We start from the raw sequence: 26,329 nt of genomic DNA, 5'->3' as shown, positions 1-26,329 counted from the left end.
CTTCTACTCCTGCCCCAATATGTGTATTGTGCTGTAATGTATAATTTGATTTTGTTTCGATTTCTCTGTGCTTGTGTACTAGGACGGCTGAGGCCTATTTCTATGCCTGTGGAATATAACTGGGTTGGAGACTATGAAGATCCCGCCAAGCTGAAGAAAGAGATCAGAAGAGGTGTGTATGTGTGTGTTTGTATGTGGGTGGATGAGCATTGAGGAGGATGACGTTTTGATATCTTTTCCTTAGGTTATTCTGAAGCAGTGATTTCATCACTTTAGCCCTGACCTCCCCGTTGGCACATTTTAAAATCTTTGGACATTGTGTTCAGATTGTCCTCATCTCCCTTATATTTACCTCATTTATGCTGGGATCAGTCTGCCAGTATCTCGCTGGCTCTTTATTTGAGATTTTGGGATTTTTTTGGTTTTGCATTGCCATGGTAACTCCAACATAGAGGTCTTGCCAAGATGTTGGCTTCTCATTGGTTGAGGCCAGGCTCTGTTGCTGAAGGAGTGGGAGCAGAGAGAATGCTTTCTTTAGTCACGCTGGCAGAATTTATATCAAATTTGTGCATGTGCAACACAGCATCTTTCAGACGTATTCTTTGATCAGGAGATCTCTGAATAATTTGATTTAAACTCTAACCATTTCATTATTTAAAAGGCAGAATCAAAACTGCTTTATTAAATTTTAAAAACAGGCAGTGCATTGAAAATGTGCTTTGTCCTATTTTATAATCACCATGTAGTTTCATAATCCCACATGTTTATTAACAGAAAACTCCCTGCTGCGATATGTGAGTGAGGACAAGGCGGGAACAGAGGAGTACCACACTGGACGTCGCAGCAGTCGGCGTAGTAGAAGGAAGAGTGAGAAGGGTGTTAGCCCCGCCCACTACGCCCTAGTCCCCACCCTTCAGATGGACATGCTGCAGCAAGACTCCCTGGCCACACCCACATCTGAAACATCATCTGTCTATCTTGTGAGTGTGCTGAAAGAAATATTGTTGAATTTACTGTTTTAATTTATAAGTGTGTGAATGATATGTTTTAATTTTTGTTTTTGTTTTGTATCTTTAAGTAATTTGATTTATTGTCCATGCTTTCCCGGTCTAAGAAAGTGAAGTTAAGAGGTAAGATGTCAAATGTTGAATTCTGCTAGCTCTGAAACCTCATCTCTGTAGACAAAAGAAATCTTTTTGGTAAACATTTCAGATCTGGATCTGGCATGTAGTTATTACATTAAAATGCTTGACACATTGCAAAAATATATATATATTTTTTTTCCAGGAAAAATATTGAATCATTCTTCAGATAAGACATTTGTATACAGTAGGTTTTGATTTCAAAGAATCTAAAAGAATTGGGGTAGGAAAAAATAAACAATTCAAGATGTATTTGTTGATATTAATTTTTTAATTTTGATGTAATTTTTTTCTTTCTTTTCTCAAAACACTGATTGAGAAAAGATTTTTGCAGTGCAGTTATTTTTTTCCTACACAAATCCAGTCACAAATTCTCACTCTGAATAACTGTTATGTCAAGACATTTCTCTGCCATTATATGGCAGTACATCAAAAAGACACTGTTTTGATACTATTCCTGCCAGTCCTTTCATTTATATTGCCCACGCTGACGTCTCTGATCTCTCTCTCTCTTTGTCCTTCTCAGCTGGATCCCTGCCCTCCATTAGTAAGCGGCGAATCTCCTGCAGGGACTTGGGTCAGGGTGATTGTGAGGGCTGGCTCTGGAAGAAGAAGGATGCAAAGAGTTACTTCTCTCAGAAATGGAAGAAATACTGGGTTGTGCTGAAAGATGCCTGCCTATATTGGTACACCAATGAAGAGGTGAGGGCACAAGGTCGTTCATCTGCATGATGAAAGCACAAAATGGCCCATTAGGCTGCCTAAATAAACTCCCTGCTTACCCAGAACACATCAGTATATCTCAGATTTTCATCTCTGTTCTTTCTCAGGATGAGAAAGCAGAGGGCTTTGTCAGCCTGCCTGAGTTCAACATTGATCAGGCAAACGAATGTCGCAAAAAGTTGTGAGTAGTAGAATAAACTAGAAGTGAAACAGTTCTCATAAAAAACTAACAGTTCTCATAAAAAAACTTTAATGCAGCTTTGCATACAATGCTGACTTTGTATCTCTTGCCTGTTTTCAGTGCTTTTAAGGCTTGCCATCCTAAAATCAAAAGCTTCTACTTTGCTGCGGACAACATGGATGATATGAATAGGTAAGATGAAAAGAAACTTTCCAGCATGCCTATAGAAGCATAAGAGACTCATAATGTATTCTGAAACATTGTCAATTCCTCATGAGTGCTCTAGTCAGGCTCCCGCATCTCATTTAATTTTTCATGTGCTGATTGAAGCTACTAATTTTAGCGACATCCCGAAAGACTGTTTCAGCTCTGCATTTCAGCAGTTTGAAGAGCTCCCCAGGTAACTTTTGGTTTTTTTATGTTTGCTCGCAGGTGGCTCAGTCGACTGAACATGGCGGCAACAGCTCACTCGGAGCAGAAGAGGATTCGACAGGATCACGGTGAGAAGATGCCTTCATGCTCCACTAAGCTTGTCGGATCAATTATTCTCCCACTCTGACTTTGTGTGGTCTGGTCTGCAAGTCCTATAAATATATGCATCTGAAGTACTGTACAACATGTTGGATGCATGTATGGGGTGTTTTGGTAAAAATAAAGGAGGTCATTTTTTTATTATTTGTCAGTATAATTTGTTCTTTATCATTTAATGACTAAATGCTAAAATGATGACAAGAAATGTACACAAACATCTTTCAAATTAATTTTTTTTGCTTTTACTGCCTGCTTTCCACAGCGTTCAAATGTCATTATTCTGAGAAGGGTCTGGCTGCAGACTTGCACTTGCATTCTCAGACTTGCACTCTCAGACACTTTTTCAAATTAATTTACTTTTACTGCCTGCTTTTGATAACTTTTTGTTTGAATCTCTCAACATTTTATAACAGTAGCCAGGTGGTGAAGACAAGAAAAAAAGAAAACTAAATTACAAAGTCACTTGCAATCGCTACTTGCACTCTCCTCTACCTGTGACGTCACTTGCAATCAACACAAATCGTGCATGTTGTCAATGGAGACAAGACGCTGTGGTGGTGATTAAACGATTAAAATTAATTTAGTACTATAACGTACAGGGTCCTGCAAAGGGAGAAAAGGACAGGTGATAAGTGGAAGAAGAACAGCAGAATATAAACACAATGAGACAAGTCTTTCTTTTAGTTTTTTACTGATGTGGAGAATATAAACACAATGCGCGAAGTCTCTAGTTAAGCATTCTTAAGTTCAATTTAAAAGACCAAATTCGATATATAGTTATTATTTAATGTACTACAAGGCAAGCAGATGGCTATGAACACAATGCGCAAACTTTGTCCTCCCATACAGTAAAACGCTTAATGTGGCCTAATAACAGACTAAGATGATAAAGACAATTCAGTAGGCCTAGCCTATATGTCTTGTTGTTGACTCAATGTATATACAGACCAGCAAATATGAACATGCATTATGAAATGCATTAAGTGATTTTAAAAGGATCAACTCCGTACAGGCAAGCAGACGAGTACAGAACGCAGTGCGTTAAATTGTACATTAAACGTTTTCCTCCTATAGAAAATCATTAGAAATAAAACACATAATGTAGCTTAATGGACAAAGACAGTGATATAAACGAGTTGTAGACTGTTTATTCTATATGGAAAAATGCTTAACGTGAAACTTCGCGTGTTGCGTTTATTCTGGGCTCACCTGCTTGCCTGTACATATTAGTTATGTATTTTAATAATGTAGAGCATATTGAGTTTGGCCTTTATCATCTTAGTCCATTATGCCACATTTTGCGGTATGTGAGGAAAATACTATATACATATTCATTATATTAATGAACTGTATATTTAATTTGATATTTTAATAGCATCTTAATACATTAAGCCATGTTAAGTGTTTGTTTTTTCTACAGGAGGAAAACACTTAACGAAAGACTTTTTTCATTGCGTTCATATTCTGCTGTTCTGTGGCCGCGGATTTGCGGGTCTTGTCTTTTTCTTGCAGGACCCTGTACGTTATAGTACTAAATTAGTTTTAATCGTTTAATCACCACCACAGCGTCTTGTCTCCATTGGCAACATGCACGATTTGTGTTGATTGCAAGTGACGTCACAGGTAGCGGAGAGTGCAAGTAGCGATTGCAAGTGACTTTGTAATTTAGTTTCTTTTTTCTTGTCTTCGCCACCTGGCTACTGTTATAAAATGGTTGGGAGATTCAAACAAAAAGTAATAAATAATTCAACAAAATAAAAAATAAAGACTGCAAGAGATGTCACTAGCGGAAGCACAAGTGTCTGAGAGTGCAAGTCTGAGAATGCAAGTGCAAGTCTGCAGCCAGACCCTCTTGATTGTTTTTGTTGTAATGTTGTGTTTTATTTATTTTTGGTGTCATTTTGTGTTTTTTGTTGTGGTTTTGTGAGAATGATGGTGTTGGTGTGATGTTGAGGACGCTGATCACATGTCCTCAACACCCAAACAGGATAGCCCTCCACCTCCATATGACACTTACCCTCACTCCACCTCGGTAAGTCTTGTCTGTCTTTTTTTGTTGTTGCTTGGGTTCCTGTGTTTGCACTTTGTTTAACGTGTGAGTTCTTGCTGACATGTCATTGCATTACTGGCCAATAAGTTTTACTCGTGCCATATTGGACTCTCCGAGTCCTCCTCGGTCCATGCAAAATCATGCAACTCCATTCTGCTCTGGATCAGGGAGTTCTTTTTTTTTGTGTTTTTGAAGTCTCTTATGCTCACAGATAGTATGGGGACAGATAGTAATTTGCATGAAAGACACAGGAAATGGCACACCGACTACAGTAAGCAACATATCTCTGAACTCTTAGGATCTGTTTTACCTTTTAGTCTACTTATTGTAAGATTGAGACCATTGTACCAGTCACATGGAGACAATTCAAATGATACCAAACATGACTGTTTTCATGCATCTTCTCTCAGTGAGATGTGGAAACAGGTGTGTGTATGTTGTCAATACACTATCTTTGTATTGTTCGTATCTCAGAAGATCAAAGTGTCTGAGATCCTTCAAGTCTAACAAACAGTAATGCACTTTTTTTGATTCTTTGATCAAAAGAAGTTTGATGGAGTTTTTTTTATTTTTAATTTAATTATTTATGTTATTATGGGTGTCTTTTATTTAAATTTTGATTTTTTGAATTTAAAAATGTCTTTACTGAGTTTTAATTAATAAAAAAAAATCACTGACCCCAAACTTCTGAACAGCAGTGTATTCTGCATAAATAAAACTAAGAATGAAGGAAACAAATGAGGTGAAACAATGGTGAAAGACAAGAGAAGGGCAGAGAGGGAGGGAGAGCAGGATGAAGAATGAGGTGTGAAGGGATGGAGAGAATGGAGATAAAGGACACATTAATTATTTAGACCCAGGGGATGATTGTGGCCGCTGTAAACTCATAGTCAAAAGGCACTTTTTTTAAAGTGGTCTTCTGGCTCCAGCTCTCTGTAATCTTAATGAAGGAGAGTTGTGTGTGCGTAATGTGTTGCTGTCTTAGATCGTTCCATTCAGGCAGAGCATAACTAAGGGTGACAGCGGTGAGCTTGTAAAAGAAGACAGCAGAGTAAATGGAATACAGGGATATAAATGCCCCTCTTGTTATAGGTGTCCTTCGTTCTGGATTTATGGTTCTTGATGCACCAAACTCTAAAAGTCGTAAAATATACAGACTACCAACTACCGTGCATGTTGTCCCACCCTCTGTGTTACAGGCAAGTCCGTTCCAGGAGTCCCAACACATCCGCCCACCCTCCGTGGAGACCATCCAGTCCCGCTCCCCGCTCTCTGAGAAACAGGGGGGCAGTGTGAGCAGCGCAAGCTCCCCTGGCAGAAAGTCTGCCAGCCAGCGGCGTTCGTGGCAGGACCTCATCGAGACGCCCCTCACTAGCTCTGGCCTCCATTTCCTGCAGACACTGCCATTGGACGACTCTGTGTTCATTGACCCCAGTCGAGGCATGCCCGTCGAGCTCCGCCGCCAGTCGACGCTCCCCGCCCAGCACGGACTGCCCCCAGAGCACTACGTCCCGCCCATTACACCCACCCAGCCCAGCCAAAAGCCCTTCACAGGTTTAGGAAGAGGAGAGGGATTAGAAGGTGGTGGAGTAGGAAGCAAGCACCGCAGTTTCACCTTGCCCCGTGACAGTGGTCTTCATGCCATCCTGGCTGCCACCAATGCAGCTGAACACGCAGATGCACAGCGCTACCACCTGAGCCGGGCCCATGCCAGAGACACAGGTCAGGAAACTGGGAACTAACTTTGACCAGATATACAGAGACAAGTTAGTGGGTGGGTTAGCATGTGTAAGCAAAGGTATGTGAGTAGTTTTATTAAGGCGTTATTAAGGGTGTGCCTGTTTATCATTACATTGTTGATTTCCAGAATCTCTTCACTTTCAAACATGTTTTTGATAGTGTTAAACTGATATGCATTTTGAATACATTTTATGAATACTATAATAATAATAATAATAACAACAACCAAGTTTTTGTTTGTTTTTTATGTTTTAATAGTGATCAACCAATATGCATTTTGAACATTATGAATATTTGAATTATAATAATCATGATCAGAATATTATTATAACTATTGTGATTTATAATTATTAATTATTTATCCACAATATTATTTTTTTTATCAATATGCATAACTGGATTTAGGGATATGCCGGTATCAAATTTTCCTGTTGCAATTAATTGATAATGTTTTGTCACGGTATGCGGTATTATCACGGTATTGAAAATAAGTGTCAAAAAAGTGATAATATTTTAACAGGTTAAAAATAATTTTAATTCTTGTAACAAAAGTAACTGATTATTTAAATACAATAAAGCAATACAAAAAATATATTTAAAAGTAAAAATTTTATTTCGATTAAAGTGCAAATTATTTTTAAAGACCCATTAGGTATTACTTTATAATAAGACATCATTTGTACCCTTAGTTAATTTATTAACATTCACAATAAGAAATAGCTACATTTGCTATTATCTTACTAATAATTTAAAAAATTCAAGTCTTAGTTTATGTTAGCTCATTAAATAAATGCAACTTTCGATTTTAACAAATTTATATTAAATATTAATACTAAGATTTATGATTGTTTAGAAATTTTTTTAACATTGATTGTAATGTAACTAGATGAGGCCCATTAAACATCCCAATAAAGAATCAAAACACTTCTGCAATATCTAGGGTATTTTGTAGTCCAGATTAAAATGGATAAGAACCTGGAAATATCTAAATATTACTCACGTTATATTGCTTTTTTAGTAAGTAGCAGATGCTTTATTTATGGGGTTTCCAGGGTAAGGGCTGCATTTTCTGCAGTTTAGTGCCATCTGCTGTCAGAGACTGAATGTGCTTTCATTCAGCGTGTCCCCCAATGTGCTTCTCATGTGTGCTTGTTTACATCAGAGCTCACACGTCTTTCAAGCAACATTCAGCAGCGTTGTGCATTTTGACGTTTACATCAGCCTAAGTATTCTTAAAATGCATTCCAAATTCTGAATAATTGTAATATATAATTAGGTATTTGCAGTGCCCACGATAAACAATATTGTGCAGCTCTCATTACCGCGATATACCGCTTTATCGAATATCGTCAACATGTCTAATTGGACACAGTTCTGCACCGTAATTTCAAAATAAAATTTTATGCCTAAAAAAAAACAGCAACATGAGGAAACAACAATAATAATATTTTTATGATTAATAATAATAATTTATTATTAATAATTTTGTGAATCATTTGTCATTATTTATAATTAATCTGATACTGATTATTTTAACAGATTATTATTTTTATTCTGTTTAATGAGAATATTATTTGAATAATAATATGAATATTTTATTCAGTATTAATATTTTATTATTATTGTTATTATTTGAAAATGCATCTTGTTTATTATTTAATAGTAATAATAATTTAAGATAATATTATTTTTATTATTATTATATTATTTAATATAGTTTATATTTTGATTATTTTTATATATTATTAATTAATCTTTTATTGTTTTTCTTAATATTTATTTTTAATATGGTATTGATTATATTAACAGGTAATTTTTTTTTATTATTATTATTATTTTTTTTTGAAATAATATTTTTTAATTTATTTGGTTTTGTTATTGTTGGATTGATAATTACGATTCTGGTATTTTTTCTTATTTTGTTTTGTTTCTTTTTATTAGGTATCATGATAGATTTATTTTATTTATTTTTTTGCTGCAAAATGTCATTCAGAGGATGCTGCATTTTGCTTCAGTGCTCCAGTTATTTGTATTTGTAGCCTGTAATGATGAACATATTGCTGCTTGATTAAGATGCACTGTAGCTGCAAATCCCTAAGCTGAATACCCATCTCCCTTAAGACCTCCAATAGCCTCATATTAGGTGCAGTCCTTCTAATCCAACGTGACAGCTCTCATCCCTGTCTAAACTTCTTCATCCCTCCTTTCTGTTCCACACATTCACTGTTCCTCAGAACTAAACTGTGCCTCAAAGCACACGAGGAGGAGTCCCTTCAGTCCGTGTTAATGTCGTCTCAGGATGGAACAGAGGAATGTGGCTTTAGGGCCGTTCTCTCTCTATTTTTGTCTCATGTTTTTTCGGAGGTTTGTTTCTTTATGGTCGTTATGTATTTTTATTCCTTAGTGGGATCAGTTATTGTGATAATTACAAGTTGTACTATAGCAAGGGTTTTCACCCTGAAAAGACAGAGCTTGATGAAAAGACAGAGCTGAGAATTCCTGTTATATAACCTGAGAGTTGTATTTTAAACATGCATATAGTACCATATTAATGTATTTACATGCTTTACGATGGTTATTGGAATAACCATTACTAATATACTAAACCATATAATTGGGCAGTTTTTTAATTGTAAAACATTTCAATTGTGGTGAAAATTATGGTGTCATTGTAAGTAACTCTTCACTGCCCTCTGTAGGTCCAGAGCGGGAGCGCAGGCACCAGGCTGACTCGTTGGGGGATTTGTACAGGGCTCTGGAGAGGACTAATCTATCGCCTGTCAATGAGCACAGGTCCTCTTCTCGATTAGAGTACAAGCGATCATTCGTCCGCCGCTGCAATGATCCGTTACTTAATGAAAAGCTGCACCGCCTGCGAATCCTTCAGAACTCATTCAAGGTACAGCTTTTAGCGGTCGATGTCCACAAAAACATAGTTCATAGCATTAGTGTAAGATGTATTAGTTTAGGGATACCGTTTTTAAATCCCAAAATCCTAACCTAACATATATACACTTCCATTCAAAAGTTTCTTTTTTAAAAGAAATCACTTTTTGTAACCACAGCCATATTTATTTGATCTAACAAAGTAAAAACAGTTGTATTGTATTATTGCCAGTGTTGGACAAAGTACACAGATCAAGTACTTGAGTAAAAGTACAGATATGAAGTTGTAACAGTTGTATTGTATTATTGCCAGTGTTGAAAAGTACTGATAGATAGATTCCTTTTGCAATTTTACTCTACTTAATTTAATTTTATAGTAGCATTTTCAATTTTACTCGATGCGATGTACCTCAGAGAAAACAGATTTGGCCATCTGATTTTCACCAGTAAGAGAACGTGTTTTAAAGTTTGTTGTTTTGCAGAACATCATAGTTATATATGACATGAGAATAAGACCTTAAGTTAGGCAGTTATTATTACAAAATTATATTTTCATAATGATATTTTCTTCTCAAACCTTGTCTGTGGTGTAGAAACACCCCTGGCCAAATGCCCCCAGAGGGCATCACTTCCCACTTTGATAATTACTGCAGTTACCATGTTCTGAACATCACATCCTTTCTTTTTTCCTGAGATGCAATCTATCTAGGTGGTTAAATAAAAATATTTGGACTTTATAAATAAAAATTACCTCAACTTAGCACCAGCAAGCTTGTTAGCTAGACAGTTAGCATCAGCTAACAATATTTTATTTAAAGTGCGCGATCACAAGATCTCCCGGTACTTACTTGTGAATTCAGTTCACTGGAGACACGCACTAAACGGTTCATTTGAATCAGTGAGTTGTCAATTTGAGAACAGCTGCAATCGGATCATTCTAATTCGTGAATGAATCGTTTGGTGTGATTTGCGAACAGATTTAAAAGGATCAGTTCGTTCTTGAATCAGACACTGCTTCTGCGTGTCGGAGCACGTGAGTAACAATATGTTTTATGAAATGTAGTGAAGTAAAAATACGATCTTATGTTTTGGAATGTGGTGAAGTAAAAGTAAAAGTTACTCAAAATAAAACTACTCCAGTAAAGTACAGAAACTTGAAAAATGTACTTAAGTACAGTAACAAAGTAAAGCTACTCCGTTACTGTCCACCACTGTATATTGCTACAAATGAAAATAACTAGATTTTTAAAGGGGTCATATGATGCTATTTAAATTTTTCCTTTCTCTTTGGAGTGTTACAAGCTCTTGGTGCATAAAGAAGATCTGTAAAGTCTCAAATCAAAAGAGATATTCTTTATCAAAGTTAAGACTCTGCCACACCCCCCAAAACGGCTCGTTCTAACACGCCCCCACATATCTACATCACTATGTGGAAATATTTACTTAATGCCATCCAAATGTTCACGCAAAGAAAGAAGGCGTGGTTTCAGTAACCGCAGTTAGTGTTGAAGCAGTCATGTCAGGGAGATGCTGTGTGTTTCTAGGCGAAAGCAAAAGCACTTTGGCCTTCCGAAAATAGATGCATTTAGGAATCTTTAAGATTACTTACAACAGAATAGCAACGCATTTTATGGACGACCCTTTGTTTTGGTTTGGGGATTTTGTAATTCTGACTTTGCTGTTACAATCTAGCACTTCTGAATCAGCTACTGTTTTGTTATTAGTTTAAGTATTTGCTATTGACTGTTCAAATGCAGCGTTTTGTGTGATTGTGTTTGTGTGTGTGTGTGTGTGTGTGTGTGTGTGTTTGTGTGTGTGTGCGAGAGAGAGAGAGAGAGAGAGAGAGAGAGAGAGAGAGAGAGAGACAGGCTCACACAGTGGAGTCAGCTGTCTTAACCATCCGTGGCTTGTGTACTGCAGACACATACGAGCATCATCACTGTGTCTGTCACGCGACTCTGTTCCCATTTCCAGCTTGAACTGATGGTAAAACTAAAGACATTATTAACTGTCTTTAAATTTATTTTGAAAGATGAAGCTCGCGAATAGGGAAAGAGGTGTTACATTTCTGACGAGTGCTTGCGGTGTTCGGTCAATCACAATGCACTGGGTCAGTTGGCCAATAAGAGCAGACTGCGCTTGTCAGAAGGAAGGACTTTGTAGAAAACGATGCATTTGAGAGAGGCGGGGCATAGAGGACCTACAATAATGTACAGTTTTGAAAAATAATGTGTTTTTTGATCATTAAAGCATGTCAACATATTCTGTTACTCCAAATAAACAAAATTAATGATCTTTAAAACAGCATCATATGACCCCTTTAAATGCAATTTATTCCTGTGATGGAAAGACTGAATTACTCAGCATCATTACTCCAGTCTTCAGTGTCACATGATCCTTCAGAAACCATTCTGATAAAATGATTTGCTGCTCAAGAAACAATTCTTATTATTATCAATGTTGAAAACAATTGTGCTGATTAATATTTTTGTTGAAATCATGCCCCCCCCCCCCTTTTAATCAGTTTAATGCATCTTTGCTGAAAACATTTTTTTTCACACTAATCACAGTCTGAAATTTCTAGAACATTTCAAGTTAGTTAATTTTAATTAAAGTATTATGTACAAAAATGAATAAAAAAAATGATTTATTGTGTGGTTTATTTTAAAAACTAAATGAATAATAGTATAGTTTATTTTAAAATGTTGTTATTTATTATGTCATAATATCTAATGTTTTTAATGTTTTTAGTGAATTTTTTATGTTTTTTTAATTTGTTGTAATTTATTTAAATGTTTTTTGAGAGATGATTTTTTTTTTTCTTTTTGGTAGATTTTGTAAAAAAAATTTTGAAAATGTTTTTCTGTGTTTTAAATATTTATTATTTTTATTTTTTTTGTTCATAGGCATGTGTTGCATAATTTAATGCACATCATTAATCATGGTGTCTTGTTTTGACAGGACATCCCACTTCAAGAGGCAGAGACTAAGATCATCCATCGGGATGTGTAGCCAGAGATGCAGAGACACAGCAGGGCACAGCACCAGTCATTTCAGCCAGATCTGCTAAAAAAGCTCTTCTCTCTTTCCCTGGAGGGTTCTTCGTAGTTTCTTTTATCAAACATCTACGTCTTTCCTAAGGAATATTTCTCACTCTTTTACTCTTTTTTTTGTTGCAGCATTCATGATTTTCCTCTTGTTGCACTCACTTTCTTTGCTTTATGTTATTGCACATTCTAATTTTGGCATTATTTTGTATGTAAAGTTCTTTTCTCTTGAATTATTTGTGTTCGTTATAATGACTTTGGCCTCCATCAGAGACCAAATAACTGCACTTCCAATGAATTCTACCCTACAGTAGTCTGTCATGGCTGAAAAACAAATTTAGGGAAAGAATAAAACTACTGATATAGAAATGATTTTGTTCTAAATCTGATTTGCATGGCCATTGTCTGGTTAATAGATTTTTTTTGTCTGTGATGTGTCTTAACTGAGAGTGTTAATTCCAGCTTCACTGAAACTAACATTTTTCAATGGTAAATGTAACTATGAGTGTAAGAGAAGGATTGACAGGATGCAATGATTGCGTGTCTGTGTTAGGGTGTGTTGAAAGCCTAGGTTTGTTGTATATAATGTATGTTGTAATATTCTGACCGTTTGCACCCTAGCAGCAAGGTTCTTGCAATAATGTTGAACTAAAACGATTAATTAGTTTAACACTGTCTATTTTTGTAAGCATGATATTTATTGAGATGTTTGTACATTGTTTTGTATGCTCAATTATGTGTTATCTGAAGATAACTGCAAGTGTAAATTCCTTTTCATGTGTTCCTGAAAAATCTTTAACAAAATGAAACTTTCATGTGAAAGTGCCAGTGTTCTAGTATCTCCAAAAAAGTAATTTTATCAATAAATTGTTTGATGTTTTGACATTATCTTAAGTATCAATTAAGTACTTGTTTGGTACCCATGTGTGAGATTTTTTATTTATTTTTATGGTTATATATTTAGAGGGTTGGGCCATCATTCAGGACAGTCCAATGGATTCAGTTACATTATTTCTAAATTATAGATGAGATGACAACAGATGAAATGTAATTTTCCACAATGTTTAGGATTTGTGTAATATCTTAAATCTACTGATGATGACAGCTGGATTGTACTTACAGTAACTATATTTATTCTCTGGTTAGATCAAAGGCACATGACCAAAATTGCGATTCATTCTGGTTCAGTTGGCAATTAAAATGCTTTGATTAAAGCCAGCATTATGAGGAAAATGATGTAACGGCAGGAATGAGAGCATTCCTGTTGAGAGTGGGGTGAGAGTGGTTTTCATTCAAATCTGAGTAGGCTACTGTGTTCCCTTGGATGACAAACCAGAACTGAACAGGTTTGTTCTGTAGTAAGAGTAAAGTACTGAGTGCAGATTTACGCTAAAAGAATGCATGAATGCATTTTTTTGCACAACTACCATGATATTCTTTGAATTTTTTGGAGAACCTTAACAACCCTGGAACATTGATATTGTAATCAGTCAGTCACATTGTTCTACATCAATATATTATTAGACAACAAATAGTCATTAAATGTTAAATGCACTGAGTTCTGTTCATCATGAAAATTTCAAGTTAGAGAACATGTGAACATGTTATCTCCCTACTTGAAAGTGTATAGGTGGGGAAAACAATTGCAATTCATCTACTACTATCAGTTAGGAAAACTAATTCACAAAATATGCGTTCATTTTATCTGATAACCCAACACTGCACCCTGGGGAATAGGCTGTAATTAACTTTAATGGTTACTGGATTGCGCTACACGTGTAAAACTGGCTTGGGCACTTCAGGGTCACTCTATCCATGAATCAATGTTATTGAACGAATCCTTGAATTGAAAGAATCATTAGCGTTCACGTCAATGTCCGAAATATGTTCATCCCCTACCAGCCCACATCCTGCCATTAGTTTGCGTTTCAGTTTTCACTTAACGGCATGATAACTACTGTCAATGTATTTGAAGCTAAGCTGTATTCAAAAATAGTTCAAAAACAAAAGACAAAATGCTCTTAGTAAATCAAAGAGTTATTCTTCAAACGCAGGCCTATGGCTACAGCATAAGCAAGTAGCATTCGAGAGCTTAGTCTGAATAAACAAACTGATTATTTGCTCAGTGACTCAATCTTGTTCACAAGAAAGAGGGAGAAAGATGATATTTATTCAGCCTACATGAGGCTAAACACGATTAAAATGACATAAGGGCATTACTATTATTTTTCAGTCTAAGTACCAGCTGTTGACAAAATGTCTTTTGCTGATTAAGTCCCAGATGACACCATGAATGGAGAATTAAAAAATGACCAGTGCATATATATATATATATAGCCTATATGAACTAGTTATTGAACACCTTTGGAAATTATCACACATACTGTATAAAGTAAAATATATGTAAAATATCCTGAATATTAGTTTGTTTTCCACTAATCTATTAGATTATCATGTGTAAATGGATGTCCCCAACTAGCAATTTTTGTCTCCAAGAACATTCTGGGAATGTTATTTTTGGTTCTAACAATAAAACCTAGTACGTTTTGTGTAGGTTCTTTTTAAGTTGTCACAAACAAGAAACCTCCCTGTTGAATGGTTAGCTTTGGCGGGTTACAATAAAAGAACTAGTCTAACAGAGACCGTTCCCAAGGCATTCTTATTAATGGGAACAATCTGTCTTAACTGGCTGGGTATATGCTCTGTACCTGTTTCCCTTGATTAAAACTCAACTAGAAAGGTGTTGGTGTTGGTGAACGGTCAGTGTATCTTTTGGTCATTTTTTTTTCTTCTGCTGATTGGTCAGCCAAGGATCAAACCGTGCCATCATCAGGTCTTCTGCAGTTTCCCATGGCAGAATATTAGTCCTCTGCTGCTGCAGTTGTAGGGATTCTTAACCCGTTTTATTGCAACTACATTTAATATTTTTCTCATCAAACAACCAGACTAATGAATAGCTCGACACAACCCATACTGTGACAGAGCCTAGACAGGGCTTTCTTCTGTGTAGATATAAATTCCATGCTTTGCATCAGCTGGGCATGCCAGGGTATGATATGACAGCTGTCATAGCCTACCCTGGTCCTCCAGTAAGTTTGATTGTTTGTTTAATTAATTAATTCGTCAAAATAAATAATACAAAAAGGAAAGAATAATGCTTTGATTTGGGTATATAATAGGCCCAGGCCTGGATTAAGAACACTTAGGGCCCTGGGGCTATAGCAAACCCAAGGGCCCCCCTTCATAGTAGCCTGTCTTGGTGCCACAACTTTTACTACCGCAGGAATAATTCGTTTAATTATTATTTTTTTTTTTTTTTTATATAAAATCTCCAGCACAGAGAGATACAGTGAGTATGCACACTAAATATTCCAGGCTACAACACATTACAAAAATAAATGCATTAACACCATATGAAGTCAAAGCAAACAGGTTTCTAGAAGCAGCAACAACTTTTGAGCATAGCGCCCTTAAGGAGTTTACTTTAAGTAGTTTTATTATTAGAAGGTCTTCATTCTGGCCCTAGAGGAGGATAATCATTAAGGCTGGACTGGTGCTAAAATTCAGCCCATCTGGCCCACACAGTCCCCCATAAATGTTTTGCTGGGGTTTGGGCAATTTGAATAAATACATTATTTATCAATAAACAACAGATGAAAAAAAAATATATATTTTTGAATAATTAAAATGCATTTAACAATATTAGTATTCAATTATATTGCAGGCTCTAAATTATTGAATTCCTATTTTTCTGCAATTAAAGTTTATTAGGACTAGTTTGCCTAATGAAAAGCTAATTCTTGAATCCAGAGTTAACTATAAGTAAACCTTTATAAAAGTGACCCATTGCCTTTATTTTACCCAATATTTAACAGGCTAGCCTTAGTAGCCTATAATTTTCATGACATTAATAAAAAATATAATTACTGCCATATTTCTACAGTGTCAGTAACTGCATGTTTAATGGGTGTGGTGCTGTGGATTAAATGGCTTATTTACTGTTAAGTTGACCTCGACACATTAGTTTACATGGTCGGTGCTTCAATCTGGTTTCCACTAGCTTCACCACAGATACTTAGTACTGTACACATAAGTGTCATGTGTCGAATTCAAATGGTCAAGTGCTGATTCACTTCAACAGAGCTGTGAAAGTGTGGAGCTACAGTCGTTATCAGCGCTGTGCGGGTGGGTTTCATCACTTGGCTTTTGGCATGCGCTACAGTAAACCCGAAGCGTGTGCTTGTGTCAAGAGCTAATATAGGCCACATGTATGTTTTGGCTTTAATAACAGCGCTCAGGGCTATAGCTGGGGTTTGCGGGGCCCCAGTGCAGGTTGTACTAGTGGGCCCTGTTTGAAATTGTTTAATTTGTATGTTTGTATGTTTATAAGTTCTATATATGTTTAGAACTATAACTATATATATAGTTTTTGTTTTCAGGTTTGTAGGTGTTTAGTTACAGAAACCGAATAATCTAATGTAAAAATAGCACTGCATAGTCATCATTGTAAAAATAAAATATACAGTCAAACCAAAATTTATTCAGACACCTTAAACATTTCATCACAGTTTATTTGCTATAGTTTAGAAAATGGTAATAAAATATGACAAGAACTCAGAGAAAAAAAAAGAAATCTTGAGAAAAATAATCATCTTGATAACGTCAAATAACTTTGATAGAAAGGTAATGGATTACAATCAACTAAAAATTCAGACAACTGTTAGTATGACAATATTTGCACAACTATCAATACTTTGTTGACCAATTACCAAGCAATGCTTAATTTTGTTCAGTCTGTGGTGTGTAAAAAGTTCACATTAGCAATTAAAGAAAAAACACTCAAGCAAATCACAGTCAGGTCAAAGTGTCTGAATAATTTTTGGTCCCAGATTTTTTATAAATCCGAGCACGCAGGCGGTGTACGCTCTTCTGTGTCAGCCGCACCACAAGGATATGCTTTTTACATGTATTTAAACTTTGGTTTGAAAGAAAACAGCGCATCCGAGCAGTGCGGCTCACACAGAAGAGCGTACACCATCTGCATACTGCTCAGATTTGCCAAAATGGTGCTACGCTGATTTGGAGAGACACAGAGGAGATGAATTGTTGAATAAAGTCATTATTTTTGTTTTCTTCATGTACAAAAAGTATTCTTGTCGCTTCATAATGTTACGGTTGAATCACTGATGGCATATGGACTATTCTGATGATGCTTTTCATACTTTCCTGGACCTTCACACTGTTATTTATTTGGCAGTCTATGGGACAGTCTCAAGCCTCCCCATTTTCATCAAAAACATCTTAAATTGTATTCCGAAGACAAACTAGGCTTTTACAGGTTTGGAATGACATGGGGGTAAGTGAATAATGACAAAATTTTCATTTTGGGATAGAGTATCCCTTTAACATTACAGCAGCTAGTAAATTAGGCACAATCAATTTAAGAGACATCTTAACTCTGCGTGTGTGGGTGCTGAATTGGGCTCTTTCACATCTTTTTTTCTGTTTGCATAATTAAACTGCAATTTGTATTTGTTCATTCAGGTGCAGAAGGAGTGCTCGGTTCGGTGTTGCTGTCCCTGAGATGCGGCTCTCCAGAGCAAATCATGTTGGGCCCTTTCAGTCCGTGGGCCCTGAGCCCTTATGTCAATCCAGCCCTGAATAGGCCTTTAATGTTTACACAAAAACTATCATTCTGACTGAGAACAGGAGAACAATAGAGATATTAAAATACATAGTCTTCTGAGTTTTATAATGAAGTCTTTTGTTTTATTACAATTAAAAATTGATATTTTAAAAGGACATGCACTTGTGCACAGCACGAACTCCTGCGCACTCGCACACAGGAATGCAACACAAGATTTACATAAAAGTAATAACTTGCCATTTCAGTTTGTTTCACACCAAACCCCACAGCATACCTTCAGAACGTTTGAAATCTATACCACAAGTGTCACGATCTGGTGCACGAGGGAACAATTGAGAACGAAAATGAAATAACAAAGTCTCTAATAATCCACAAAGCGGGTACTCCACAGACAAGGTCTAAGCACACGTACACAGAATAAACAATACCAGACAACCAAAGACTGAACAGAGTAAAACTTATAAGGGGAATGTTAATGAGGCTAATAAGGGAACTAAGGAGACACACCTGAACATAGTGACATAATCAAGGGAAGACGGAAACTGGGTTATACTGAGCACATGGGGAATGGAACACATGGAGGGAAAACACAACATAATGAGTCCAGGGGTGTGACAACGAGATGCATAGATTATTTTACGTCAGAATTGCATCCATTTAAAGAATAAAAAGTGAAAGTCACCATTCCCTGACATTAAACTGGTAAGTGCGAGCAGGACATTTTTTGTGTGTGTGTTTTGAAAAAAGAAGATAGGCCTAGTAAGCCTTTAGAACAGTGGTTTTCAAACCGGTCATGCAAGCACCCCTAGCACCTCACATTTTGTATGTCTCCACATATCTGACACACCCATTTCCGATCTTGCGGTCTAATGAGCTGAAGAGTTGAAACAGGTGTGATAGATGAGGTAGACACAGAAAATGTACATTGCTGGGGGTGCTCGCAGGACTGGTTTGAAAACCACTGGCCTAGTCGAATGGTAAAATGTTTTTTTTTGTGTACATTCAAAATGACTACAAAAAGTCATGCCTTTGAAAAATAAAGAAAACAACAGAATGCACTGCTTTAGCGTGTCTCTGTCTCCTTGAACATCATGTGCCACAAACATGAACCAATACACAGCGAATACTTGACGTGTCTATTTTTAAGTCTACATTTAGGTTATCTGTTGTTGAATGCATTATTGAAGTCACTTTAGAATAAATCACAGTATGTATCATGATAAAAAGTGACTTTACAGTTTGGAAAAGATGGTAGGCTATAGCAAATTATTTCATGGGTCTATCACTTTGTGAACCGCTGGTCTACACAGAAGAAAGCCTTGTCTGTGCTCTGCTACAAAACGGGTTGTGTTGAACTATTAATTAGTCTGGTTGTTTGATGAGAAAATGATTAAAAGTAGTTGCTTGCAATAAAACTGGTTAAGATTCCCTACATCTGCAGCAGCAGAGGACTGGTATTCTGGTGTTGGGAACTGCAGAACAGTTTTCAAACCAGTCCTGCGAGCACCCCCAGCAATGCACATTTTCTGTGTCTACCTCATCTATCACACCTGTTTCAACTCTTCAGCTCATAGGTAGAGACTGCAAGACCTGAAATGGGTTTGTCAGATATAGGGAGACATACAAAATGTGATGTGTTATCAGCCACTACACTAAGTCTTTTGTAATCTTGACTAGTCAAGTCACACGTTGGTGGGTGAAACTGGTGTCTCTGCCAACAAGACAACCTATTTGCACCTAGTGTAAATAGACACTCCGATTTTTTATTATTATTAATTCCAAACAGTTAAACAGATGCCCACAGAAAAAAATAGGGGTGCACTTCCCACGCCTATGGGTGCTTGCAGGACCTGCTTGAAAACCACTGCTGCAGAAGACCTGATGACGGCACGGTTTGATCTTTGGCTGACCAATAATCAGAAAGGGGTGGTTAATTCCCGCCCTGTGTAGAAATCGAACATTCAAGATGTTTATCATTTTTCTAGCCATGAACGAAAAACGAAAAATAAAAATAAAATAAAATAAAAAAAAAAACGAAAAAAGAGCCGTTTTCTCATTTTCTACTTTCGATATTAAATTTTTAAAAAAAATCAAAAGACCAAAAGATACACTGACCATAAACGAATCTATGTGAAGAAATGATTGTAGGATTTGATTGGGTGTTTTTGGTCGAATTTCCGTTAAGTAAGGACTGCTTCCGAGCTCGACTAGAGACCATAGAGACAGACGGACAGAGCGCAGCGGCAGTGCACGCAACACACCTCCCTCTGGCGTGCCCCGTCTATCCCTCTGTCACCACAGACTCTCCACCGATTCACCTCCGGCTGCCTCATCCAGGCATGGCAGACGGCTTTACCTCATCATGGCAGTGCTACATTACACCCTTGACTTCAAGCTCCGTGCGCCAGGTAAATTTGAGTGAAATGAATGAAGGGGGCGAGTGACGAGGAGGTCTCGTGTTGCACTGCAGACGTGCGGGCCTCCTCGCAACTGCTCTGTAAGCGATTTTTTGTCTCTGTAATAGCGGCGAGGCTGCAGTCCCACTGCTGCGTTGGCGAGACGGCCACGGGATGCATGTGTTATTGAAATCGAGCGTATGGCTTCTTTTGTTGTGCTTGTCCTCCTGACGTTTGCTCTGATAATTGACCTTCTGTTTTTGGCATTGTGGTGTTGGGGTAGGATAGTGTTGTTTGCGGAGGCTAATGTCGGCTGAAGCTCATATGTGAACATACATATGCACTGACTACCAGACGAATTAGCCGCGGAGCATACTAACACAAATATTGTCTTTTGCCGATGATCTATTTTTATGAATGAACCGCGCGTAACCACGTTATAGGTGCTAGTCCCGTACGTATATGACATTTTTATTTTTTTTGAACTAGCGGTTTTTTTCTGTATGCTCACCTCCTATGACAGCCGTGCCTCTATTTCACTGGCTTATAATATCGCAAACCGATAATATGAGCATTCCGTGCGTGCATACTGTAGCGATCATACTTTGATATTAAACACAACCATGCCATATCTGTTTTTTGATCAGTGTGACAGGTGCAGAATATAATGTAGTATGTTTTTGGATTTATATTAGATAAATTTATTGCTGCATATCTGTATGTTGCAGTTCACCCTGCTTTATAAACTGTAGAATGGATAGGAATCAGTGTGAATCGGCTTGTTTGCGTGTGGATGTGCTTAACTAGGTTAAAATTGATTGCCTTAGGATATCCTTTATTCAAGAGCAATTTGAATACTGCAATTAAATTATCATATGAAATTATAATTATGGGGGAAATTGCGAAATGTAATTTATTTGATTCCATTTCATTCAATTATTAAACATATTTTATTCAAAAATGAAAATAATTTATTCGCTGTCATGCTGTTTGAAACTGAAAGTGTAGAAAAAAAGTTGCAGTAAAAGTGAATGGTGACTTAAGTTGTCAGTTCTTAAAAGGATAGTTCAATAGCTCAATATATCTTCTTTTTTTCAAGTGAAAAAGTCATACAACATGAGGGTGTGTAAATGATGACAGTGTTATGTTTTTGGCCTGAACTATACCTTTAAGTAATTTAAGAAACATTTAAATATGCAAATGAGCTGAGCAGCATGCAGTAAAATTGGCTTTAGGTCAGTTTTTTTTTCAGTCAAAAGATGATCTTTATTAGAAGTTAAATAAATCTGTTGTCCCTCTCTCTGTTTAGCTGATGTCTCTGCGACTGTGCGTGGCCTACAGTCTATATTTCAAGAGCAGGAAATGACAGAGAATGTCCACGACTCAGAGGGACATGGATATCTGGCAACCTTTGTCGGCAAGAATGGCAGGTGAGCAGCTTTGCCTCAAATGTCTTCAGTAGAACAGTGTCTTTCGCAACACGCAGCAGACGCAGTATGCAAAAACTGTTCAACAGGTTTTGTGTAGCTGGAAGGAGGAGGAAACTGAATTTGAATTCCCCTGTCATTATATAGAGTTTTTAACAATGACTCATCAGCTAGGAAATAAAAAAAGAGAAAAGTTTCCTTTCGATCAGGCCATTCCATGGCGTTTTTTCATTCTTGCTCTGTAACAGCTAAGTGTAATGTTGAAGCTAACTGACAATAATGATGCCTGACCACACAAATGCCCCACTAAAAACACCAGGTGTGCTCCTGTGTTCGGACACTCTTTAGGATGACCATTGATTGGCCAGTTAAGTGCAACAAAGGAAAGCATTTAGAAGAGCGCAGGGTCATTTTAGTGGCTTTGTGCATCTGATCTAAAGGCTTTGGCACTCACTTCCTGTTTTGTGTGTGACTCGCTGTGAACACAGCTGTTGCAAAGTGTTTGACTGCAGTTTTGAGGTTTTAATTGTGCTTCTATTCCTTGTAATCAGGTTTGCCATCTTACGAATGCACTCCCATGGTCTGGTGACCTTTGACCTGCAGTGTCTTGAAGGGGATGATGTAGTGCAAGTGGACAATGTGAGTTAACAGAATGTAGGTGCTATCAGGACTGACCGAGATGCATGATAACTTAATGTTAATCTTAAAAATACTGAAAGACTTACATTTATTCTTTAGCAAATCTCAAAATGAATATCCATTTTTTTCCCCCTACGTTCACTTGTAGCATTTAAAACAACTTACAAAATTCACATATCGTTCAGTGTCACATAAACCAGATGCCAATCTAAAAGGCTGATTTTCTACTCAAGAAACATTTTTTTATTATTATCAGTATTATGCTGCTTGATATTTTTTGGAGAACGTGTGATGCAATAAGATAAGAGTTAAGATGAATAAAAAAATCAGAAGAATTCAGAAGCTTTTATTTGGATCAATTTAATGCATGCTTGCTGGAAAAAAAAATGTTTTGTATGGTACAGCATTCTAATCAAATCAGCCAGGAGGCGAGAGTGATTCAACCATTCTAAAATTCTCTTTATTTAGAAGGTCATAATTAAGACAGTGTTTTCTTTGTAGCTACTGAATGCACTGGAGAAAAAATTGAAGGCTCTCCTGGATGGAAATATCCAAAGGATCAAGAGGTATTTTCATTCTGATTCAGTTGCCATAAATTAAATTCCTTCATCGTTTACTCACCCCCATGACATTTCAAGCATGTATCCCGTGGAACTTTATTTTGGTCTGTTTAACTGAATGTGTTCTGTCAGACTCCCTGCGCTGATTCGAGGGAGTGATGTTGACCGATACTGGCCCACTGCTGACGGCAGGTTGATGGAGTATGATATTGATGAAGTTGTGTACGAGAAGGACTCCGCCTACCAGAACATCAAAATCTTGCACTCGCGGCAGTTTGGCCATATACTCATCCTTAACGGGGATGTCAGTGAGTAAAAAGGTTCTTGTTTATTTACTAGTTTCAAATACTTTTCAAATTTTGGGGTTGTTGTGTTATGTGAACACATGGTAATTTAGTCTGATCAAATGACAGATCTGGCAGACAGTGATCTGCCCTACACTCAGGCCATTATGGGCAGCGGCAAAGAGCACTATGCTGGAAAGGAGGTACTTATTCTGGGAGGAGGAGACGGTGGAATTCTCCATGAGGCGGTGAAGCTCAAACCAAAGATGATCACCATGGTTGAGATATCCTTTATGCTAACACTTGACTGCAGTTAAATGGAAAACAACTTTTGTAACTGTCAGTATTTTGTAACTTTCTATATGTACTTTCCTTAATTAAACATTTACATTGACGAGTTGGTGATTGATGGATGTAGGAAACACATGAGAAAGACATGCGGGAATGTTTTAGATAACTTGAAGGGAGATTGTTATGAGGTAAGAACTGAATGGTCTGTGCAGTGACATTTTATCAGTTTATCAGCTTTTATGTTTAATGGTCCCAGTTCTAAACATACCTACCAAGCTTCAGTTTATAACTATAATGTTATAAAGTCTTATAAACTGTACTATACTGTTCAAACGTTTGGGGTCGGTAAGATTTTTAATGTTTTTGAAAGAAGCCTCTAAGACTGCATTTACAGTGAAATTTAAAATAACTGTTTTCTATTTGAATATATTTTTAAAATGTAATTTGATTCTGTGATGATAAAGCTTACTTCAGTCATAGCTCCAGTTGTCAGAGTCACATGATCCTTCAGAAATCATTCTAATATGCTGATTTGCTGCTCAGGAAGCTTTTCTCATTATTATTCATTTTGAAAACAGCTGTGCAGCTTCATATTTTTGAAGAAACCATGAAACATTTTTGGCGTGAATCTCTGAATGGAAAGTTCAAAAGAACAGCATTTATTTGAAATAGAATTTTTTTGTGACATTGTATATACTTTTTTTTTGTTTTGTATATACTGTCAGTTTTGATAATTTTTTCTTACTTCCCCCAAACATTTGAACGGAAGTGTTTATTAGGCTATATTACACATTCTCATTTATTTATAAGTTGCTAAACATATTTTTATCCTTGAAGTTACAATGAGGCCCCTTTCCTGCTTTTGAAACAAGTGCAATGTAGACAGTTGAGGGAAATTACCCAAACTCTGGGCAACTTCCAGCTTTTTTTTTTTTGGCTAACAATGAATGAATACCATTCATTTTTATCTAATTTCCCCTTTTGTGTTTCAGATATTGGTACAAGACTGTGTTCCCGTACTTAAAAAGTTTGCCGAGCAAGGGAGAATGTTTGATTACGTCATAAATGACTTGACAGCTGTCCCTATTTCTACAGCACCTGAGGAAGGTTAGTGCACTGTTTATGCATGCATACGCATTTCTGACTGAGCCTTACTAATATTGAATTAATTTGATCTGCATTTTTCTATAGATTCAACGTGGGAGTTCCTGAGACTCATCCTTGACCTCTCCATTAGAGTTCTGCGGCCTGGTGGGAAGTACTTCACACAGGTGAGGGGGGCAGGTGGTTCAACTTAATGTGAAGTTTTGCTGTTTTTCATTCCTTTTAATGCGTTATTTTCTGGCTGCAGGGTAATTGTGTGAATCTGACTGATGCGCTCAGTGAATATGAAAAGCTTTTGTGCAGACTTTCGTGCAAAGTGGACTTTTCCAAAGAGGTGGTGTGTGTTCCCTCATATATGGAGCTGTATCCTTTTTAAAATACCAAGTCAGTCCTTCATGGTGAAATACATTTATCATGGGTGAGAAATACAGTATGTCGGTCTTGTTGTCCACTGTTGTCCTCACATCACATGAATTGACTGTTCCTTAACATATCGACTCAGATGGGTGTTTTACACCATCTGGAAGAAGTAATGTCTCTTCCTCCTTCACTCTCTCCTCCAAGTCCTGCCGGAATGTGAAGATTTCTCCCTCAGCCTCTGTTGCACTGAGGGGAGACGTGCACATATCTCTCCAAGCACTGTTTCCATTTCTACTGTTCCTTCACGTCCAAAAATGAACAGCCTTCCCGTTTTTTGACATGGCTATTAGAATTTTTGTGTTTGAAATTTCTTAGAGATGTTGTTTTGTTTGTTTGCCAGTGTTGGTTTGATGTTGTGTGTTTGGAGTCCTCCAGGGAGCGCTGTGGAGCAGTGTGTGAGGGACACTGCTGATGATAATGAAGGCCGGAGCGAAGCATCAAGACACATTCTGACTCCTGCCTTTGAGGATTTGCTATTATGATTCAGATTTTACAAAGTTCTTTGTGTTTTACTGTAGCTCCAGTTTTTCCTTTCGTTTTAGAGTTTTACTGTAGTTCCACAGTTTTTCTTCTACTGTGGCTTGAGTGTGATTTGATTCATGGTGTTTCATAGAGAGTTTATTGGAAGTGTTGCATTCTGGGATTTCACTGAATAGTCTAATGAAGACTCTGAATATGTCTTAAAAGGGAAAAAAGTCATTGCTGTGGCAATTTTCATTCTTGTTTTCTTTTTTTCTGGACTGTGAACATTTAATTTTTTTATAATTAGCACAAACTAGGTCAAAAGTAGGTTTCCCTGCTTGAAGTTGCAAATATTAAAAAAACAGAAAAAAAATTATAGTAAGAAAGAAGTTTTTACTGTATGTGGTTGATTTTTTTTCATGGATTTTTTTTAATATATTTATTATTTATTATTTGATTTTGTTTTACCATATACCAGTGATCCTGCCCTGAAAAGTAACTTCTGTTAATGAGTGATAATCATCTATTAAAGCATATTTGGAGTAGTTTTGTCTTATATCTGTTTTTTTTTTTTTTTTTTTTTGTGGCTTCTCTGATTCTGACCCATGAGAATAGACTGCACAATTATTATTATTGTGATTGCTATTTCTCATAGCTCTTCACAATCATAATTAATGTCAAAACCCATAACTAGTGTCATAATAATAATACCTGCAATGCAATACATCTTTACACTGCTTTGCGTTATGAAAAGAAGTCGGTTTTCAATTACAATTTAAAAGTTTGATAATAATAATTC

The 26,329-nt window shown here is 36.7% G+C and overlaps 2 protein-coding genes across 3 annotated transcripts in view; both read left to right on the top strand.

The window, feature by feature from the left end:
• The window catches only part of cnksr2b (connector enhancer of kinase suppressor of Ras 2b), a 38,958-nt gene extending 25,770 nt beyond the window's left edge, over positions 1–13,188 (top strand). The window contains 11 exon segments of the mRNA XM_042710902.1: positions 83–172; positions 775–980; positions 1,079–1,130; positions 1,669–1,844; positions 1,973–2,046; positions 2,167–2,238; positions 2,479–2,546; positions 4,506–4,609; positions 5,827–6,349; positions 9,067–9,266; positions 12,215–13,188. Of these exon segments, the coding sequence (XP_042566836.1) occupies positions 83–172; positions 775–980; positions 1,079–1,130; positions 1,669–1,844; positions 1,973–2,046; positions 2,167–2,238; positions 2,479–2,546; positions 4,506–4,609; positions 5,827–6,349; positions 9,067–9,266; positions 12,215–12,265 (1,616 nt within the window). The 3' untranslated portion in view covers positions 12,266–13,188.
• A 6,959-nt stretch (positions 13,189–20,147) lies between these two features.
• Positions 20,148–25,600, top strand: sms (spermine synthase). 2 transcript variants are annotated; one of them, XM_019081010.2, is made up of 11 exons: positions 20,148–20,355; positions 21,653–21,773; positions 22,322–22,409; positions 22,911–22,975; positions 23,102–23,277; positions 23,383–23,537; positions 23,643–23,732; positions 24,537–24,651; positions 24,736–24,815; positions 24,896–25,011; positions 25,151–25,600. In XM_019081010.2, the coding sequence occupies exons 1-11, from the start codon at positions 20,310–20,312 to the stop codon at positions 25,179–25,181; spliced, it is 1,083 nt and encodes a 360-aa protein (XP_018936555.2). In that variant the 5' UTR covers positions 20,148–20,309; the 3' UTR covers positions 25,182–25,600. The 2 variants fall into 2 exon arrangements, with proteins under 2 accessions (XP_018936555.2, XP_042566835.1); XM_042710901.1 differs by lacking the exon at positions 20,148–20,355 and adding an exon at positions 20,366–20,444.
• Positions 25,601–26,329: the final 729 nt, after the last annotated feature.

This window comes from Cyprinus carpio, chromosome A21, assembly GCF_018340385.1.
Source record: "Cyprinus carpio isolate SPL01 chromosome A21, ASM1834038v1, whole genome shotgun sequence".
Taxonomy (NCBI): Eukaryota; Metazoa; Chordata; class Actinopteri; order Cypriniformes; family Cyprinidae; genus Cyprinus; species Cyprinus carpio.
Note: the sequence above shows the minus strand (reverse complement) of the source record. Positions and strands in the feature narration are given on the sequence as shown.

Excerpts from the sequence above, each read along its gene's own strand:
- sms (XM_042710901.1), top strand. The coding sequence starts at position 20,375 with ATGAAGGGGGCGAGTGACGAGGAGGTCTCGTGTTGCACTGCAGACGTG. Across the intron at positions 21,774-22,321 it reads TTTGTCGGCAAGAATGGCAG|GTTTGCCATCTTACGAATGC; the intron begins GTGAGCAGCTTT and ends CCTTGTAATCAG. Across the intron at positions 25,012-25,150 it reads GTTCCCTCATATATGGAGCT|ATGGGTGTTTTACACCATCT; the intron begins GTATCCTTTTTA and ends ATATCGACTCAG.